Raw genomic sequence first — 22,326 nt, 5'->3', positions numbered from 1 at the left:
ATTCTGCGCGCAGGCTTAGGCAGCGTTTTCTCAGCGCGCAACCCTTGCGAGATAAATTCACACTTTTCCATGAATCAGGCCCTAAGAGTAAAACAGTGACAAACCAAAGCTGACCTCTTCTGAACAGAGAGCTTAGTCTGTGAGCACTCGGAAAAGTTGATCACTGCATGTGCTATGCTATGTGGTGGCTCAGGCAAGGGATTTTGATGTATCCAGGGAGATAATTTCTCTAGATGCTAGATCCTGGCAATTCTTCGCAACTCCAGCACTTGATCGGAGTAGAGGGCAGATGATGCACTCTTTTCAAATGCTGGATCCCCAAAAATGTGCAAGCCACTAGTCTCAGCTGAGACCTAGCCCATGCATTTCGTGGGGCCATACACCAGCAGACATAATATCCAGGGCAGCCTCCCTGAATACATTAGCGCAGGGTGCATGAGCCCATCTCTAACATATGATAGGCGCCCAGCACTTCTGTGGGTGCTGGCAGCCTATTCCAACATGATACCTCCAAAAAGGGCTCTTCATGGTAAAATGTAGCTATCGGTGTTTGAGGGTTGAAAAGATAAGTGGGTTAGCAGCGGTGTACTGTGTACTGTCTCAGCAAAAGAAAATGCACAGGATCTGGGCCAGAAAGGACCGTTCTCTGCATTGTGCATTGCCGTGTGCATATCCCAGACAAACAGAGAGTGATGCTTTCCACTTGTAAGCGTTTGAAAGCGCTTTGAGTTGGGGAAGTAATGCATTCCAAGCGGAAAAAAGGGTATCTGAAGGGGCACCTCATGCCAACCCTGCACAGACTATTTCCATGCAAATGCAAAAGGTGCACTAGGGAATCACTTCACATGCATTTAAAAAAAAATCAGATGTACACCGTTATGTTTTTTTAGTTATGCTCACCCACCAATTGTCTTTTTCTTGCCTAAAATATGTGTTGGACCTAAGATGTGTGTATAGGCCTATCTATTATGAATCCTTGTGTTCATTTTCACCTATTACTGAATGGTGCTCTGGTAGCAAAACTGGACTGGACGTCGCTCAGCAAAATTAACTAACAAATATTGATAAATGAACATGAATATGTGTGCTGTGCATGCCATGTGTGATGTTTTTTTGGTCAAGGCACGCAAGATTTTCATTTGAAATCTCTCTTTTCATGTTGCAGGCTGCAGCCAATTTGCCCGATCGATGGCCGCTACGGACCCCACGGGCAGGATGAAATCCCTCTGCGTGCCCTGCAGTTCAAGCGCGGCCTGTTGCACGAATTCCGAAAGGGGAATGCCACAAAGGAGCAGATCCAGCTTCATGACTTGGTCCAGCAGATCCCCAAGGCCGTCATTATTGGGGTTCGGAAAGGGGGCACCCGGGCGTTACTCGAGATGCTGAATCTACATCCGGCCGTGGTGAAAGCCTCACAGGAAATTCACTTCTTCGACAACGATGAGAACTACGCCCGCGGTGTAGACTGGTACCGGAGGAAAATGCCCTTCTCATATCCTCACCAAATCACCATTGAGAAAAGCCCCGCCTATTTCATAACGGAGGAGGTGCCAGAAAGGATTTATAAAATGAACTCGTCCATAAAGTTACTGATCATTGTCAGGGAGCCCACCACCAGGGCGATCTCTGACTATACTCAGGTGCTGGAGGGGAAGGAGCGCAAGAACAAGACTTACTACAAATTTGAAAAATTGGCAATGGACCCCAGTACCTGTGAGGTGAACACCAAGTACAAGGCGGTGCGGACCAGCATCTACACCAAACATTTGGAAAGGTGGTTAAAATATTTTCCGATTGAGCAGTTCCACATTGTGGACGGAGATCGACTCATTACCGAACCATTGCCCGAGCTGCAGCGCGTGGAGCGCTTCCTCAACCTACCGCCGAGGATCAGTCAATACAATTTGTACTTTAACGCCACGAGGGGGTTTTACTGCTTGCGGTTCAACATTGTCTTCAACAAGTGCCTGGCGGGGAGCAAGGGGCGTACCCATCCAGAGGTGGATCCTCCAGTCGTTACCAAACTGCGCAAATTTTTCCACCCCTTTAATCAAAAGTTTTACCAGATTACGGGGAGGAACTTTAACTGGCCCTGAGCACCGTCCTTGCACACTATGTGTTGCACCAAGAGACACCCAACCATGTCTAATGTAGGACAAATATGCACTTTTCAGGCACTCCATTATCAAAGTATTTTTTTGTTCATGCATAGTTGTAAAGAGTCAGTCTGTGACCAAATATATGGTGAGATACCCTTTTTTACACAGACCTGACTTAAAAAGAAATATTTAATCTTACAAAGCAATCCAGCGATATATTAACATTTTTAGCTATACACACCAAGAAGGGGAAGCAGTTCAGCTATAGTTCAAAGAGCAAGTGTCACCTTTAGAGGCTGTTTTGTGTAATGAGCATAGAACACCTGTGCCGAAACAGACCCTCAGAGCACAGACATACTCAGGATGTAATCGCTTGACGGCGCGTTGTGCTTGTGTGAGGTAGGATCTCGGCTAGGGAGGCAAAAGAGGAAAGAGGGGGCACGCTGCAGAAAACCTAGGTGGGGTTATTAAACTGTTGACCTGGGTTCATGAACCTCCACTTCACTTTGGCTTAGCTGAGGATCTTTCAAGAACGTTTGGTGGTCTCAACATTACTTGCTGTGTCTCAGACTCCATGGTTTAATGTGATATGAATTCAATTTGGCCCCATAGCTTTTTCCATCGGGCCCTATGTATTGCTAGATCTCAGGCGCTTCTTTTGATCAAACTGGCCCCCCTTTAACAACAAACGCACACTTGGCCTTCAGGGTAGCCATACAAAATGCATTCAGATTTAAGGTAAATTGGACTAGTTTGCATACTCAGTGGTCATCCTGAAAACCTGGTGTGGTGCGGCTCTTGAGGACTGGCCATTGAGAGCACGGATTTTGTGGTATGTTCCTGAAACTCTGGTTTTATAAAAGTCAGCTCATCTCCAAGTGATCATGAGATGGAGCTGAAACCGTTCAGTCAAGGTAACATGATTCACAGCTGCGCACATCCACCTCCAGAGATTGGGTGCCAATTGTGGGCTTGCCTACCTCTCACCAGAGTGTGGTAAGCATATAAACTTCCAAAGTGAAGTCAATATGTGGGAGATGTGTCATGGGAAGAAAGCAATAAACAACACAACCCCTGAAAATCATTTCATCCTCCCTTTCATGCTGATGGCATTACTGCCGAAACTAAATGCAGATATTTGCCATTGAGACTCACATTGGGGATCATTTTTTAATAAGTGCAAATTGGATGCAGGCAATCGCTAATGCCAGCAACTACGTGCTGTTGAATCCCCTGCATGCAATTTATAACTTTTTCAAAACGAGTTAAAAGAGCTGAAATCGACTACACTCCTGGCATTTATTTTTTAGTGATTTATTTATTTATTTATTGGCTGTTTGTACAAAATGTGAATCTCGCCTGAGAATGATGCTTTGCGGGCATTTACATTGGTGCTGGTGCTAAATGCTAAATGCAAGCAGATTCCACAGGAATCCATTTGTTTAACCCCAGCGTGAAAGCACAGGCTAGTGTTTAAACATTGTAGTGATTCAAGGTATATGGGGAATTCACGGCTGAAACGTAATACTCCACCTTCAAACAGAAAGAAAATCTCCCGGAGCAGCAAATCAAGGTGTATGCCATTTTACACCTTGGTTTTACACCTTGCTTTACCACTCCAGGGCTTTGAAAATCATACCTGGTGTGCACTTTGACATCCTTGAACAACAAGGTCGGTACTGCAATAAGGCACTTTTAGGAATTGCTTTACTGGATCAACAGCCGAAGGCAACCAGGGGGCACAAATATGGTGAGAAAAACTAAAATCTAGACCCACCATACGGAGATGCCATTGCAAAATGACCCTAGATAATGGTCCTTAGATAGTGGCCCTTAGATAATGGCCCTTAGATGGCATGAGATAAATCATAGCACCGGCCCTGTGCATGTCTGAGACCAGTGAAAATAATGTTGAGGTAGGGGAGTGCAATGGTGCATACGCAAACATTCACATGTCCCTTCATGACTAAACAACACACTTTTTAAAGATTTAGATGTCTGATTTACGGCACTAAAGGACACTGCCTCTTTTAATATTGACCTGAATTGAAGCCATTACAAAGGGTCACACGATTTCCCTGTTATTCAAAAAGAACATTGCTTACCTTGTACAAGAATGACATTGTTCCAAAGTTTATGTGGTGAGTTTGCACTATTGTTTAATTGTACTGACCATAACGTCATTTGTAGCATGTCAGCCATGTTGTCGACACAAGTCCAATGGTTTCTTCTTCTGTGCTTCAAAATCAACAAGAAGCGATATTATGTATATATTGTATATTTAACTGTACATACTGGTTTCACACTAAGTAATTCTATTTTGTAAAACTGAATATGTTATTTAATTTATTGTGTAAAATTAAATTTAATGTGGTATTTTAAAATGGAATGGATTAAAATCACTTGTGTGGAACTGTTTTCACCTTTTTTGGGTGCCTACCGTTTTGCTTCAGTAAAGCTTACAAAGGCCATGGTGCGTGTTGAAGTTTCTAGAACAGAGCACATCTGAAAGTATAGGGCCCGGTGTATAGGGGTGGCTGATTTGTAGAGTAAGACTGCAAAGTGCAATTGCTGTGGTAAATATTTGCTCGCTCCACCTAATTAAGGGGTATTTAATGAGAACAAAACCCATCATGTGTCTGTCTTTTATTTTTTGTAATCTTTTTTATTTACATGTTTATTAACTATATATACATTACCAACTCAAATAAAACCTACGTTTACCGCCACAATAAAGGAAACACCCCTGAACCTAAGGTCACCACATTTAGAGTACCCAACATATAGCAGTGAAAGAAGCCCTTTACACATTTCTGGAAACAATCGAGCATCATGCACAATTTTCAATCGAGGCCAAAAAAATTAAATAAAAAACAATTATCTTACAGATGCAAAAACCTTCCCCAGATCTGCTGAAATAAATTCATGTTCTTGTTTCTGTGTAGAATAATTGTCTTCATTCTCGACACCTGTTATAGACCAGTCAGCCATTCTGCCACATCTGGTCTTTCCTCTCATTTCCACTTCCTCCGAATATTTTTTTTTTTTACAGAGTTCGCCGCCCTGAAAAACCAGCATCGTTGTGGGAAAGAGAGATCTTCCACTAAGTCCTCCTCACCCAGAGCAAACTCTCATAGTCATAGGGCCTCATTACGACCCAGGCGGTAAGTGGTTAACGGCGCCGTAAAAGGTGGCGGCGCCGTTAACCCCTTACCGCCTAATTACGAGGTCCCTTTGGGGGTCCCCACCTTAACAGCTGGTTTTACCAGCCGTTAAGGAAGGAACCCGCAAAAGGACTTTCGAGGTAATTACGGTACCGCAATTTGCGGTACCATGATTACTGCCTTCCCCATTCCCATAGATCCCTATGGGGGTGAAAATGGGAATGGGGAAGGGCCAATGGTGAATGAGGAATTACCGCCCCACCAACCTTGGAATGGGGGGGTAATTCCGCCATCCACCATGGCGCAATTGGTAAAATACCGGCGTCAACCATGGCGCTAATAGCGCCATGGTTAACGCCTGGGTCGTAATGACCCCCATAGTCTACGTTCAGCATAAGAACCTTAGTTCATAGCAATCCCAAATCATGTGTTCAAGGGTTCCCTTGACATGCTTACACCTCCAATATACTATAATATTACAATTTCGATTTGGTGACTCCTTTCACCCAGATTCAAAGAGGTAAGAGCCACATTCTTGCACACATTCCTCCACCTATTCTCATTCATCTCTGATCCAAGTGTTTCTGACCATTTGTCCAATAGATCTCTTTTTGGATCCTTATACTGCTCCAAGTTCTTGTACAACTTAGAGGCCAGGAGACCTTCTGATTTATATTCTCTTAGCCATACATGCCACCCTTTGCCATCCTCAGGAACCTTGTTCAGCAGCGCTTTCCTCAGCTTTCTATATTCTCCCTGTGTGCAATCTACAAGACCATGTGCCAAAGTTAAGTGTTAAAAGCTGATCCATTTTTTACCCTCTACAAGATCTTCAAGCCACTGTATACCACCCAGCAACCAGTTTGGCCAGAGTACAGATTTGCCCTCCACTTTTATGTCTGGATTCAACCAGATAAATGTAATACTGTTGCCAAATACGTCCTTTTTGCTTTTCCTTAGAAGATCCTTCCAGCATGTCCTTGTATACGTAGCTAGTGGGAAAGAGTTACAGCCTGGCCCATTTTCTGTTACAGCGCTAATTGACCAAATTTACATCTTTCACAGGATCTCGGTGAACAAGATCAATTGAACGAAAACCAAAGCATTGCCAGCATCAAACACCTGTTCGAACTTGAAATTGAATGCACATGGTTTCAATTTGCATCCTGATAAAATGTGCTACCTTGGGGTCTGGCTGACTAAAGATGTGACTAAAATGATCGAGGTCAATTTATCATGCATTACCTAAAGCTTGGTGTCAGATTAAAGAGATGAAATGAGCTGACATTAAGCCTCTGGGGGCTGAGTGCATGCTATTGAAATGATGTCAACACCACAAATTAATTATGTACTAAGCATGATCCCCTTGCAGATCAAAAAGAGTTTCATAAAGAAAATTGAGAGCCTGATCCAAACCTTCCTGTGGGATGTGAGCAGCCATGTTTAAAACTATGGAAACTACAACTGTCCATGTGTCTGTCTTTTTGAAATAGATGTATGGCGGTGCCTGCTTCACACCTCAAATGACTGCAATTCCTGTTTTTGATTCCAAATCCTGGCTTCCTCTTTTGATAAAGTTAGAGATCCTGGGCATACATTGGACTTCCCTTTGGCCAAATTGGGCCCCCTATCATTTCCCTAACTCATGGAGGCATAGCAGAATAAAAAAAGGACGACATATCCAACCTCTCACCCCCAAAAAATGACTGCCTTTATCCCATATGTGTTGTTTAAATGACATATGTCTAGTCTTGGTTTTAATGGTAAGGCCCTGGGAGCTGCAGGTAGGAGATAAGCAATAAGACTGGACATTTTCATTTCAGAATGGCCCACAGTGCACGTGACCACAATCCACAACATGACGTTTTGTCTACCTCTGAGACTTAAGGGCATGGAGGCACCAGACGTCCCCTGAATCCATAAGCAAACTTGATGCAGTTTCAGTTAAGTCTGAACATAGCTCTTAAGTTTCAAATAAATTCCGTTTTCTGTAGCATTCAGAGCACGAGTCTTGCTGTACAACTGTTGCTTATAAATCAATGCTATTGAATACTGAGGCGATGACCACCTCATTCCTCCATACTGGAGGAAATGGACTCCAACCCGAGTTGACAGGAAAAGGGCCAGTAGGCCTTTTAGCAAGGGCTCAGGTTGTTGCTTTCTGCTTTGGCCCACAGCCATTATAAAGCCAGATGTGCAATGTCATATGTGTATTTGGCAAAAGAAACAGCCAAAGCACATAATGCGAGCCATTCACATAGCAAAAAAGCCTAAAAACCACCATGGCCGCCATTAAAATGGCAACTGGAACTCGCTGAGTCCCTTCTCTATTTCCACGGCAGAGCCTATGGTGAGGATGGGAAAAAAGAGCCTGCTTATGAGGATGGCAGGAACAAAGAGGAAACAGTGGTGAAATCGGGGTGGGGGTAGTGGGAACTCAGGGTGAATATGAGATGGGAAGCAAGGGTGTCAGAGATGGCAATCAGGCAAATAGGGGAGCGGGAAAAGAGAGAGGAATTAGCAGCACCCGGGGAATGTCGAAGAGCACTGAACACAGGATACTACCATTCAGTTCAGCTGTATTATCTGCAAAATGATTGGAGGGTGGCATGCGTCGTGTAATAACACTTGAAAATGAAATAATGACAGAGTACATTTAACAAATAATGTATTTATTTCATTTTCCTTTATTGGTTTAAAACATATCTTTGCAATCCTTAATATGCCAAAATTCTTAAAATTGAGAACAGCATCAAAATGAGATATCGCGTCCATAATATCCACAGTGAAAAATTATTAGGATCAATTACGTGAGTATCTGAAAAGCTATAAGAAAAAACGGCTCTTAAAATGAACTAAACGGATGGCACACTAAAAACGTTTTTCAGAATACAAAAATAAAGAATGCAACTAAAAATGTCTAAGCACTCACTGACTGGCATAGCAATCCCAAAAACACTGGTGGCGTCCACCGCTGACCAGGGCCTTAGTTGGCCAATATCAGTGGCTTCACCATACCGAAAGGCTCTGGTGGGACGGCTTCTTCCCTTATGGAAATACTGTCACATTCGTTTACCATTAGTGCTAACAGTATTGGTGCTAAATCCGCCAGATTGCGAGCAGTAGGTTGGCAGTATTAATACCCTTTCAGGGGCGCCCATAGAGAGTTGGCGCATTTACTGTGCGCACTACTTCCGCCCACGATAAACCCTCCGTTTTTTTAGGTAAAATGGCGGAGAAACTTTCAGTCCCGCGCTTGAGCTTTTTTCCTCCCCTTCCCCTTCCAGCGTAATATGGCAGTGTGATAAAAGTAGCGGTTTTTCCATTTTTACCACACCGCCATAACCTCGTAACAAGACTCTTAGTGCCTGATTCATGGAACATTTAGCACGCTGCTAAGTCACTCTGCACTGGTGCAAAGACACTTTGCACTGCATACAAACACCCTGATTCACAGAGCTGTGCAAAGTGTATTTTTGCTTTGCAAAGTGACATAGCACCAGGGCAAAGTCAGTGCAAAGTCACTTTGCACTGCAAAAATACACTTTGCACCACTCTGGGAATCAGGGTGTCTGTTGGCAGTGCAAAGTCACTTTGCACAATGCTAGAAATTCCCTGAATCAGGCCCTTCGTCTCCAGCAGCTTTGGACTGTGTGACTTGGGTGCTGGTGCTTTCTCTCAGAAAAATAGCTCCTTGTGTGCTAGTTCCCATGTGGTGCAGCAAAGAGGGCCTAGAAGACCAAACACTTGAGGCAATGGGTGCGACAGGAAAACAAAGCGTTGCAGATGACTGACAGTGCTTGCCACTTTGATGAATGCGGAAGGTTATTTTTTCCAACTGATCTATCTTTGTAGTATAATTTTTAGGAATGTCGCATGCTTTTCTTTTTTTGGATGCCAAGTGAATTATATGTATTTAGTCTCTGCAGAATGTATGTTTGCCTGCCCTATCACATGAGCACAGAAAGCAATTCAATCAGGCTAGGTTGACTTTCCAACAAGGTTCCTCAGAAGTTCTACACCTGCCACAAGCAGCCAGGCAGCCTGAATGGCCTCGATGAAATCAGTGAGGGAGGCAGTGCTCTTCTCAAGGGTTTGTGGTAGAGTGTCTGAGGCCCACTCATAGAGGACCCTGGGAACTGCCAGATGGAATAAAGTCTTGGAGCCCAACAATACAAACAAGGTAGACAACTGTTGTCTCCATTTTCAATGGCTTGACTAACCAGAGCAGGAGGTCTACCCCAATTGTGATGATACCGCTTTTCCTTCAGCAGGGGTGCTGCTAGGTCTGGAAACGATCCGGGGGTAATGTCAGGACTCAGGGATAGCTAGCCTTTTTGATTGTAGCCCCTGAGCTTCTATCCGGGTCTACAACCAAAAGATCCAGGGCTATAGCCTGCTCAGCCTCCCCCCCCAGCAACACCTCTGTCCTTCAGTGTGAAGGGCGACAGTTGCAATGGTTGTGTGGTTGGCCCTTTAAACTTCAAGGACTGAAGATGAGGCAGGACATATGGCTGATGGTTGGATTCGGTGTAGAGATGGTATGGCCACAAAGAGCTTATTGCCCAAGGCAACTCTTTAGGATCACGAGCAGACATGAGTCAACATCACACAGGGAAATGGGAAGATGCGATTGGTGTAGTCTTAAGGGACCAGTTAGGAATCAATCTCATAAGCAAGACAAGTAGCACAACCTTGACTCATAAGACCTGGGACATAAATGAATTCGTACAACTTTTTTCATTTCCTCACATTGATGCAGCAACATGTGTAAGTGGGGAGCACCTGAGCTAACATGCAAAAGAGCCCCGCCTTCAATAAATTGGCCATCTTCTTGACATTGACACATCTTGAGATTTCAACGCATGCCAATACAACTGCCCTGTCAATCCACAAGAAGCCCCCCCCCCTGCATTTACCGAACTCTTAGTATGGCTTTGACAAGGTGGGCTCTACAAGACCAATGTATATCACATTTCACTGTATCATAGCCCCTGGTGAGCTGCCCTGTTCCAGTACATGATCATTTTCGCATGTCTGCCTCCCAATCATGAGGTAAGAGAGGGAATGCCTAGCATTGCATTCCACCTGGCCCCCACAAACTGAGATCCTCGCCACCGCACCCCACCCGGGAAGTCTTGGTCTGCCCTCATTGGGCAGGGATGGCATTGCATGGTGCACTTACACATCCTTCACCACCTGGCCAGCCTGGCAAAGGGGACATAGACAACGCACAAGCAAAACGCTGGCTATTTACAGATCTCATCTTTAACATTCACCAGGACATCTGGAAAAATGCTGCTTTGTTGCTCTCTCCTTTAACGCCACTGCCATAAGTGAGTGTGCACATCCTGGCATTCTTCTTCCTGGGCCCTTCTTCGCCCGCTTGGTCTAGATCCATCCAGCTCCCTCCTGACCCTCTCCTCCGCCCACTGGTTTTGGGTGCCCTCACACTCTGAGCCCCTGGGATCTGGGTGCCTCACACGCCAGCCCTCTCATCCCCCGCTGCTTCTAAATACCCCTGCACTGCTCCTTCCCTCTCGTGCCCGGTGGCTCTGGGTGTTGGTCTCCACAACTGGTTCTGGGGGCCCCCACCACCTTCTCCCCTCTAGCTGATTCTCGTTGCCCCCACTCACCTCCTCCCTTGACAGGTTCTTGTAACCACCACTTCCCTACTCCACTGACTGGTTGCGATTGTCCACTCCACCAGCCCCTACTGATCTGGCACGTTCTGGGCACCTTTAGAATAAGCATGGTAGTATGGCACTATTATGCCTGGGCACTGGGTTCAAACCTGTTAAAAAATAGCACAGTTCAATGTATTGAAAAAACTCATATGTCGATATTTAGTTCAATCCACCATTTTATTCCAAGATGAAATGGTTAACGTGTGGACTACATGCTTCACAAGAACTTTTCAAGCGCTATCATTTGAAAAAGAAAACAGGGAAAAATCAATGACAAACACAATCTAACAAATACATCGTCTGATCCTAATGTGAGGCTTTGACTTTTCGAAAGCCACATCAAAAAGAATTAGAATGAAAATCACGTTAACATTGAATGATAAAGACTTCCTCAGTGTCAAGCAAATTGACGTGTCTGCTGCGTGTAAGGATGCTGGAACACAATGCAAGAGAAATAACAAAGTAGACAAAGGAAATATACCATGTTGAGTTTCTTAGGTAATTCCTGACTAAAGTACATGGGAAATCTACCGGAGTATTAGCGCATAGCACAATGAAGCAATCCTGCCCGGGCAATGGGCATAGAAGAGTTACTAAGGCCACTAGCCATAATGAATGAACACATATATAACAAAATGGCAAAAATAAAATAGACATCTATGAGACAGAGCACCCACCCAATTCATCCTCAGTTGGTTCTCTATGTCCCCATCCCACCACACTTCCTCCCCACCTGGCAGGTTCTGGTTATGCCCTTTCCCATCTAACCATTTGCCATGTTAGACTTTGCAATAACACATTCATCACGACACCCCCTTTGTTCTGGGTCGTTCCTAACCGTATCACTTCTTCATATTGTAAGGCAAAGTTACAGCAGTTGGATCAACACACACCTCAAACCCAAGATATAAGGTTCATAGGTTTTATTACAAATAAAAGAAAGTAAGGTATTAGGTTAAACTGGGGTGACGGGTGGGGCCTCTACATAAAGTACTAACTGATAAGGCTTCACCCAGTCTTCGTCTCGCACCATTAAACTCTGACTCCCTTTCGTGCTCTTGGGTGCTGTCTTTCTTGTTTTCCATTGGATTCATCCGGATGTCGGTTCTTTTGTTGGGCTGCTACAATATCTGCCACCACCTGTGCCTTGGGCTGTCTGAACATGATTCAGATGCCAAACCCTTAGGATTCCATTGAACCCTGGGGTTCTCAGATGTAACCCCTCCTGTGGGCTGCCTGGACCAATCCCTGGGTATGACTCCCCCACAAACTCTGGAGTCTCTATTGGCCTTTAAAACCCGCCTGCCCCCCTCTTACTGCCCAATTATTGGGAAACTCCTCCTCTTGGTAATGTACCCCTTCCTCTTTACTGGGGTTCTCCTCCTCATTTGCCTCCTTGATCATACTCCACTCTCCTCTTCAATTCCATCTCTCCTGATCTTGACTTCCCGTCAAATCTCAACTATATCTCCACTTCCTCATTTGTGATACTTCCTTCCTTCTCCAAATACACTCATAATGTTCTCTCCACCTCCTCCTCCCCCTCCTGCATGGTCCTTTCTCCCTCCTTTGTCTCCACTGTAATCTCTCCTTCCATTTCCTCCTGCACACACCTTTGCCCTTAAAGCACCTTTCCTCTTTGTTTCACTGCCACAAACGATCATTGCCTCGGCATCTTATCTCCTGACTCTCACATTTTACAGTGACTCCCTTCCCCTTGTATTTCCATTCAGGATGGACCACAGGTTTGTTGGGGACAGGTTTGTTGGGGACAAACTCCCAGGTAGGTTCGAGGGCTACTAGGTGTTCAATGAACTCTCCGAAGGCCCACCACATTCTCCCAAAATGAACATAGACCCAGCCAGACAGCAAGTTCAAACTGTGGTTTATTATAGCCAAAACAAACAGGGATCAGTACAGGGATAGAAGAAACCCACAGACATCTCAACGTCCCCTGGCTCGCAGGCCAGTTCTGGGTGAATTTGCCCATCCCTCTTCAGGTTCTAAGAGTTCAAAAGACTTATTAAACGCATAATGTGTATGCCTCATGCTCTCTTTCCTTTGACATAAGGGGAAAATATGAACTTCCCGACTCATGTCTGCTGCTGTGTAGGGAACATGGAGGCCACGATGGTGAAGGCTGTGAGCAAAATTCACAGACTTACAACTTTCACCAAACCTGTTCCCTCTTTCTCTACTGCGGGATCTACAGACATCTGCGCTCATGGATCCATGCACCATGAGAGTTAGGGCATCATTTTGTTTTGCACATATCTCAGCTGACAAAGAGTTACTATGGCTAATAGGGTTGATGAAATCCAGTAAAGTCAGGATGGACTGGAGATCCCGGGGATTCTAAAATATTTTGTATTGCTAATAGTGCGAACCTAGCTCAAGAGCAGTAGGGCACTTTACAACAGAAGGGGCAAACATTGGGCTTGGCACTGTGTACAGTAGTGCAGTACTGTTGGTGGAGGGGAGAACAGTTTTTATTTATCCACAGGTATTGTTGCAGGGGCCGTGTTTTTATTGTTTTGTGGAACTGGAAGATGTTGAGGGCATTTCCAGCCTCCTCCGGGATTGAGTGCCAGATGTTCAGAGAGTGTCGGAGAAGGACTGCTTGCAAGTCTTCCCTTTACACACTAGCTTACACACACAAATCATGTGGCTATGGATCGCCATACACTGTAAACTCAAACCCTTCACCAACATGCATGACTTCCATATGATGGTCCAAGCCCTTTTGATCTCACAAATAGATGGGGGAAACACCCTCGTTACCAGGTTCCAGCTGCACATCTTGCGCCCCAAAAGTCAGCCCACCACACCGCATATCGCCTCATTACAGGATCCTGCAAATTCTACCCTATTTTTCCAACACTTCGCAAGCTTTATCGGCTCGCCCTCCCCTCCCCACCAGGATCATATTTAAAACTGCATGTATCACCTACAAAGCAGTCTCGAACGCAACACCATCATACTTTCTGGCTAAAATGACACCTCTGGAGCCTCTCATGCTTCATGGAGCAAGACCATCAAAAGGCTGGAGTCTTTGCTAGCCCGTAAAGAGAAAACGCACACGCAGTCCTTCTCTTCCCACATCCTGGCCATCTGGAACTCAAACCCGACAGAGGCTCTAAATGCCCACAGCATCCTAAAGTCCAACAAAACACTAAAAACGTGGCTTTTTCAACAATACCTGCTGGACAAATATATTTCCCTGTCTCCTTCCACCCCTTGGTGTGATATATCTGGTGGAGAGACTCTACATTTGTTAGATACAGAGAAGGAGGTTAATAGGGATGTATCGCCCTGTCTCATTAAGGACTTTAACTTTAGTTGTCACCAGACACTTATGGAATGGGGCAGCAGATTTGGATCGAAGGTTGCTGGTGCTTGACAGCTGGCAGGATTAGGAGAAAAGCGTTCTCTGTTTCACTTTATTGCCTGCAGTGTCTCTACCGCCATTTATGTTGGATCTAAGCCAAAGCAACAACATGGTGGGGATCACACTTGTTAGTAAGGTAAGCCGAGTATTAAATATGGATGTTAGCCTATTACATTGATCCTCCACACATAAATAATCCTTGATCCCTAGAGATAATGAAGTACCATAACATTACATTCATTGCCACTGAGGAAATTCATTGAAACTTCTTAATAACATAATGTAGCAGCCACCACCTCGTGTGGGATATGTATCCATGGGATATACATGCAAAGTGCCTGAGGACATATGGGCACTAGGCCAAAAAGCCAGGTGTCCGCATCAGTAAGGAACGATTCAGGGGAGTAGAATAGCTGATTCATCTCTCACTCTGGATACCAGAGCTCCTCGTGGGGTTAGAGAGTTATTGGAAAAAGGCTACAGCTTTGCCAAACTACCTAAATGTTCTGAGTTTGGAGTGGGGTCTGCCATTTAGAACTCAGCAACTCTACTTCCGGGCTTTTGCTCTGGCACAGTGGGGTATGTAGAGCTTACATTGACTACATTGCCAACTCTGCAGAAACAAAAGTCTGGAAGCAAAGTATCACCATTACTATAAGCGCAACCTGAAATCCTGTTCCTATTCCTAACTATGTAATGGTCGAGTATAGCATTCACTCCTCGTTGGGGGGCAGACAAGGGTTTTAACAGCCCACCGGCTCGAGTTTTGGTAGGCCCGAGCAAAGCAGAGACCTCAGCTCAGGCTGCGGGCTGTTAATACCCATGTCCGCCCCCCAGCCGGGCTGTGAAAACTATTTGTATCCCAGGATTTACCGTGGTGAGGCAAGTATTATATTTTTTGTATCCAACGGGAGATCATCTCTATGCGAGCCCATCTTCCAACTGAGAAAATAAAAATGTAAAATAAATGGCTGTTGCCATTGAAATGGAAAAGGGACTACTTCTCGTGTCGGAATGATGACGGCCATGGAAAACATGTTCTAAAATGGCTGCCATCATCCGAAAAGGGACCTAGTGCCTTTTCTATTTTAATTGAGGCAGCCAGACGGGAGGAGATCAAGGACGGTCCGGCAGGTAAGTTGGGGTGGGGGGAAAGGGAATCGTGTGATTTGGTTGGGCGGGGAGCCAACAGGTGGAGTGTCCCTGTTGCCTCCTCAGGTTAGAACATTTTTAAAAAGCACCACCTGGGGAAGGGCCTCGGGTGGCAGGAACAGCAGGAGGGACTGTGTATTCTCGCCTGCTGTTCCAGCCACCTGATTAGTTGGCTCCCCCTTCCTAGGTGCGTATTAAGATGTTTTGTGGACAGAAGCGGGTCACTTTACTGTAGACAAAATTCTGCGGTAATGCCTGCTGCAGCTTTGTATGTAGGAAAAAAGAGAAATTCAAATAATGGGTGTTCTCAATATCGCCCCTGTGCAGTGAGGCACATCAGAGCCCCATGACACCTTCCCCAAAAGGCAACAGGGGCCAGAAAGAGGGCTCAAGGTTCTCCCCTCTGAGGAAAGGAAACAGCCACTGCTGGAAGTGACATGCCATATCGAGGTGGCCACACAAAGGGGCACAGCATACAGCAAACAGGAGACTCTGGGGAAGAAGAAAGGAGGAGCAGGAGGCAAGGGAGATGAGTGTAAGGGGCCCTGTAATGGGAAGTCAGACCTGTAGAATGATATAGCGCGATAAAGTGACCCGTGGTAAGGTGACCCTAAACCTAGGGTCATCCAATAAAGATCTTAAATTGATAACCTCCGTGGATATTTGGAATAAAGCACCTACAATATGTCATACATAGTTATGCCAGATAGGCAACATTATCTTATGAAAGAATCAAGACAAAGAAAATAAGAGATGGGATAGGGAACTAGCTGAAATGGTTCCAAAAGTCTTTTGCAATCTGGCAGAAATGTTTGAGTCATTTGGACTGAGATCCTTCATCAGTCTTTAAGTAAGATGTATATCAGCCAAGAAACGCTAACAGAGATAAACCCACCAGCAGAAACATTGCTCAATGTTAAACTCTAAGCAAGGGGTAATGTCTGTCAGTCCCAGCTCAAGTGGCCTTGAGAACATATGGCCAAGCAAAGGGCAGGTATTCTGAGTATGCGTAGTAGACGGGGAGGGCTAATGGGAAGTTGACCCAAGCCTACATCAAAAATGCAGAACTCTCTGACCATTGACCTCAAAGAAAGTTAAAATGTAGAGTGGTTGAAGGGAGGGTGTCAGATATTCGTTGTCCAGATTTGCACATAGAAATATCATTTCCAGAAATCAATGGACTGCGAAGAAGCAGCGTAAAATCAGAGCCACAGTATGTGATCTGTGCTACATAAGGTGATATAAGCAAGTCGTTTCTTTCCTACACAGGATATACTATGGAGATGCGGGAAAGTGAAAAGGCTGTGAGCCCACATTTTCACATAGAGTCAGAATTCCCGTTAAATAGACATAAAGAGTAGAGGTCATCAAGATTTTAACTTGGTATCAACATGTTTACCCGTTTGCTTTGGCAGTTCGTATGGGAGCCACAGTGTGCCATTGTAAATATGTAGGGAGGGTATACAAAAGTCCTAGACACCCTGACATAAATAGCATTAATAGAGTAGAATTAACTTATGTCACAGGAAGGAAAGAAGTTTGCAACAATTTATGCAAGAAGATAATAGCTGTACCTGACACCAGTGATATAGACTCTCCATGAACCGAAGGAGATTGATAAGGTAAAGAATAAAACAACAAAATGAAATATTCCCACTAGGAACAAATACAAACATTCTGCTTTTCTGTGATGAATTACTAAATATACAGTGGAGTGTTTTTGAGGTGGGGTAAAGAGGGTGCTTTATTTTGCCTAAGAAAAACTATGCAGGTGCTCATTTAGGCCTTAGCAGCAATAGAGACAACCATCTCATACTCACAGGTCCCAGGCTCCCCCTCCAGTCCTGCACTTGCCCCCGGGCCTCTGTACTCTGCTTGGTATACTGCACTCGGAATTCGCTCCATGAGAGGGACAACCACTCTGCACTTAACCCTGGCCCTTGCTTGATTGGACGCACCCCCCTCCCTCGCACTTCCTGTCTGTGCACTTGCACGCACTTGAAAGTACTAGCCCTAGCAATTCTGTCTCTCCTATCCTTCCTCTGTCTCCCCTCCCTTGCTTGGTTGTACCTGAAATACTCGATCATAGACGTATTATTGCCTGGCCTAGTACAGTAGTTTATTGTTCTCTATGTCCTCCCCCCTTTCACTCCCCACCCTTTGTCATGCACTTGCACTATCTGACAAGCCGTTATGCATGCACTTGCAATAGCTGAAATGCCTTGGTCTAGTATGCTAGTTATTTTTGTTAAGATCATTTGGATTCTTCAAGATTAAAGAATGACAACTGTATTCCTTTGTTTCCTTCCTGCCTTGAAGCGCTTTGAAACACTTCACCTGAGTATAAGCGCTTTACAAATAAACAATTACAATTACTATTACAGTGTGGGGAGGACTAGGTAGCAGCCTTACCCCAGGGGTGATAAGAATACACATATATGCAGGCACTCCAAAAGACAAAATCAATTATAGATACACTAGCGGAACCACCCGGCGTTGCACAGGTGTGTAGCTGACATGCACGTGGGGGTCTGCTATAGCCTTGTGTATGTTCTATTGTGTCATAACTTCCCATTGTTGAAAAATCTCAAAATCAGCAATCTCTCGAAATCGCTTATACTGATAGCACAGGCCCCGACCACGCTCCACCCCTATGCTGGGTGAATGGGTGGTGTTGGTCAAATTTCACTATCACCATCCTCATCCGCTCAATCAAACAATCAAATACAAAAACAGAAAAAGAAAATCAGCATTTCCTTGATAAAAGTACAACATAGAATAAATAAGTACATGCAATAAAATAAGAACAAACCACAACTAAAAATGCAGTGCCATGCTGTGTATTACAATACACCAGCTCAAACACAAATCCGTCAGAAACTGGAGGGAGGCTTAAAATTGGTCCTCATCACTAAGTGCTTAAATCATATCTATGTCTGCATGAAGGAGAGCTGCTTATCAATGTCAATAAAGGAGAGGTCCCTGTTTATATGCCTGTATTTTGCAATATTTCCCTTACTGACCTACGCAGGAAGGAAATATAGAAGGATCCACAACCAAGCAGTACGACTTTTGGAGTCATTATTGGTTGGACAGTAATATTAAACATAGTGGCATTTGCCATACACATTTGCCATACACCACCATTTTGGCCTCCCAACTCAGAGTTGAACATTTAGTATCCTTCACACGGAATAAATAAAACAAGAGGCATTAAGCATTGGACTTCCCAAAAGGAAAACCTCTTTTTTTTACCTCTACCCTAAAGGTGAAGGTAAAAGTTTTAATTTGGCCCCAATATTTTTACTGTTTTTATTGTACAGAAGTGGGGCTTGGGTGCTTCCATTAAAAACAGTTAAAATGTTTGTACGACATTGTAAGGGGGGGGTGAAGAGGTGGTAATGCAGACTCTAAGGGGTCGATTCATGGAGTAAACGTGCGCCGAAAATCCCAGCGCAAGCAGGCGCAAGGTAGCGCAAGCGTGAGAAACCCAGCGCACGCGATTCAAGGAAGACGCTGCGCGTGTTTCCCGCTGTCCGTGCAGCAAAAGCGCACATAGCGCGGCGCACACAACCAAAGTGAGCGGAACAGTGGGCGTAACACGCGGAATGGGGAATAACGCGTGAAAAAGAAGGCGTAACTGGGGAAATAATGCAGGGAACTACACGGAATGCCCACACGCACGCGAACAACCCGTATTCATGGATTCGAATACGGGAAACCCGCACACGGCAAAAGACGCACACAGGCGTCAACGCGCCTGCCACACGAAGGCAGGCGGAAGCGTCCCAGCGCACAGTATAAAAGTGCACGCAAACAACAAACACGTATATACAGCTACGATGAATGCCACATTTGTCGCAGCACTGATCGTGGGACACCGCAGGAGGAGGAGAATAGCCAGGGCACTCATTTTCGCACCACGGACAAGCCTTTTTGGGATGCCTGACGACCAGGTCTAAGGCAGGTATATGTTTCCACCCCATATCATCCTAGACCTGGTCAGGGAGTGGGAAGATGACCTTACATCCCCCACCCTTTGCTCCCAAGCATTGAGCCCCTTGGAGAAGGTGCTCAATGTCCTGCATTTCTTGGCCACTGGGTCATTTCAGCAGACTACTGCCATAGTGGGGGGGTCTCACAGGCCACGCAGTCACGCTGCCTACACCAGGTACTGGCAATCATGACAGCACGCCCCTCAGTCCGCAGGCACATATACATGCCCAGAAACCCCGCAGAAAGGCAGGCCGTTGTCCTGGATTTTTACAGGGTGGCACACTTCCCCAAAGTGCTCGGTGCCATAGATTGCACCCATGTGGCCCTACGTCCACCTAGGGCCACTGAGCACATCTAGCGAAACCGCAAGCACTGCCATTCCATCAATGTACAGGTGGTATGCGATGCAAAGGGAATCATCACCTCTGTCTATGCAAACTACCCTGGCTCCACCCATGACAGTTTCATAAACAGAATGTCCGCCCTGAGCCGGGCCCTGGAAGCTGGGCAGCATGGCGACACCTGGCTCCTGGTGGAGTACAAATGCCCTTGCACATGCATGCATGTCACACAGACACACACAAATACACAAACCCCAATAATCACAACCATTTACACCTCCCCAGGGGACAGTGCCTACCCTCTGAGCAACCACATGATGACGCCTGTCCGGAACCCCACCACACCACCCCAGGTAAGATACAAAGCCACCCATATTGCAACCAGGGCCATAGTGGAGCGCACATTCGGAGTGCTCAAGTCACGTTTCCGCTCCCTTGACCGCTCTGGCGGGCAGCTACTCTATGCACCCCCAGTAGTGTGCAGGATCATTGTGGCAGCATGTGTCCTGCACAATGTTGCAACACGGCAGGGCGTACCGGTGGACATGGTGGTGCCCCCACATCCTCAACCACAGGCACAGGCGCTGCCCATGGGAGGGGACAGGGCACGTGGCAAGGAAGCCCGGACCCAGCTTGTGGCCACATTTTTCACCTAAACTCCCACCCCTGCGGAGTGCACACAGGCCTGGCACATACCAGGTGACAATCGATGATGACAAAGAGACAGTCAACTGTCACAATCTTACCACCCTGAGATAGTTGCCATGGAAGTGCCACATTGTCTGAATCCCTAGCTACATAAACACAAGCTATCCTGTGTGACCAAAAGGCACACATATGACATATGACATGACATGATGTGGCATTTGTAACGTGCCTATACACAAGCGTTTCAAGGTGCGACGAGGCAGGGAGGGGGGAACAAGGGAAGACAGACAACGATACTACTAGGCCAGGTGTCATTTAGATTGTGCAAGTGCAGGGGTAGGGAGAAGGGAAAAGTGCAAGGTGAAGAGGAGGGGGGAGTGCAGTACAGGGTAAGTAGAATAAAAAACAAATAAATAGGCCAGCTGGTGGCAACTGCAAAGGTAAGTGCAGACAAGTGCTGGGAAGGGGGGCTGTAGGGATAGAGAGACAGTCCCGCAGTGCAGGGGTTCCCAGGGAGGCAATGCAAGTGGAGAGTGGCTGGGCCAGGGACCGAGGTCAGTGAGAGTGGCCCAGTTGCAGATCCAGTGCAGTTTCAGTGAATAATTTAGTAAGGGAGAGAGAGAGAGAAAGCAGAAGCAAAGAGGAAGGTCTTGAGGTGCTTCCGGAACCGGAGATGGTTCTCCTCAAGTTCCAGGGAGGCAGGAAGGCTGTTCCAGAGGGAGGCCCCTGCCACGGAGAGAGATCTACCCCCAGCTTCTTGCTTCGAGAAGCGGCTGACCCTGAGATGCAAGGTGTGAATCACACACACCTGCAAAACAGGCCATGACCATCACTGTTATGTCACTCAAACCCTCCCAAACCACAACATGACATGGCAAGCAATATCCATACACCAACACAGTACCAATAAGGTACAGATTGCCATGTCAAAAATGTACAGTGGCATCAGACAATGATGCCTGACATGGAATCAGATGAAATGACTGACCAACAACCTCCCACCTAAAATAAGTCATTCCCAAATGCATTACAAAAGTTGTAGACGTAACATAACAATGAATGCCTGTCTACATGCACATTGTGCATTGCAAAATCAACACTGCAGCTTCTGTGTGCTGTGTCCAACTCCTGCAACACACTGCTCAGCGCACAGCACAGTGAACAGCTATTGTGTGTGATGCACACCCTGAGCATCACATCTAAGCGACAAACCACATCAAAAAGCAAATTAGGCATGTACAGGATCCATAATTGGTCACAGAACATGTGCTGCAGGGACACAGTGGGCACCAGAAGGCAAACAGAGTGTACATGTGGATATCCAAGGGTGGTTGTACATGTAGTGCATCATAGTGCAAGTGTGTGGGTCAGTAAGGACATGCACTCAACATATGCATGTGCAATCAAGTGACCATCAGTGTCCTCTACACATCACATGTGAACATTCACCATGTGTACACCCCAGCATGTCAAACCACAACTATCCCCTCACACCTGAAAGGTAAACACAACACATGAACAGGCATTGATCAGCAGAACACAACATGTACATAGGATACCACCATTACAATGTCAGGGTTCCCATCACACTGCAGTAAAGGCAACTATCAACAACAACCCCCCCCTCACAAATCACCATGACCCACTGAACAACTGCACCTGGGTCATGGAGCCTTCAACCCTCAATTTCACCTGGCCACAGGATCCCCCTTTCCCTTTGTCACCATCTCCCACCTTGTGTGTAAAAAGGTGCCTGTACCCTCAGAGTCCACCCTCATTTGCAAAATCACAAAATCCAAGCCAGAAAAACGAACCAGAACACCCTCCAGTAGATGACTTGACGTAGCAGTA

The 22,326-nt window shown here is 45.7% G+C and overlaps 1 protein-coding gene across 3 annotated transcripts in view; it reads left to right on the top strand.

The window, feature by feature from the left end:
• HS3ST5 (heparan sulfate-glucosamine 3-sulfotransferase 5) overlaps window positions 1-4,512 on the top strand; it is an 892,491-nt gene extending 887,979 nt beyond the window's left edge. For all 3 annotated transcript variants that reach the window (XM_069607861.1, XM_069607859.1, XM_069607860.1), the window contains one exon: window positions 1,166-4,512. In XM_069607861.1, coding sequence (XP_069463962.1) covers window positions 1,166-2,096 — 931 coding nt within the window. In that variant the 3' untranslated portion in view covers window positions 2,097-4,512. The remainder of the gene's footprint in view (window positions 1-1,165) is intronic.
• The last annotated feature ends 17,814 nt before the right edge of the window (window positions 4,513-22,326 follow it).

Source organism: Ambystoma mexicanum, chromosome 4q (genome assembly GCF_040938575.1).
Source record: "Ambystoma mexicanum isolate Mex_15411 chromosome 4q, UKY_AmexF1_1, whole genome shotgun sequence".
Classification (NCBI taxonomy): Eukaryota; Metazoa; Chordata; class Amphibia; order Caudata; family Ambystomatidae; genus Ambystoma; species Ambystoma mexicanum.
The sequence above is the reverse complement of the archived record's forward strand: the minus strand, read 5'-3'. Positions and strand labels throughout refer to the sequence as shown.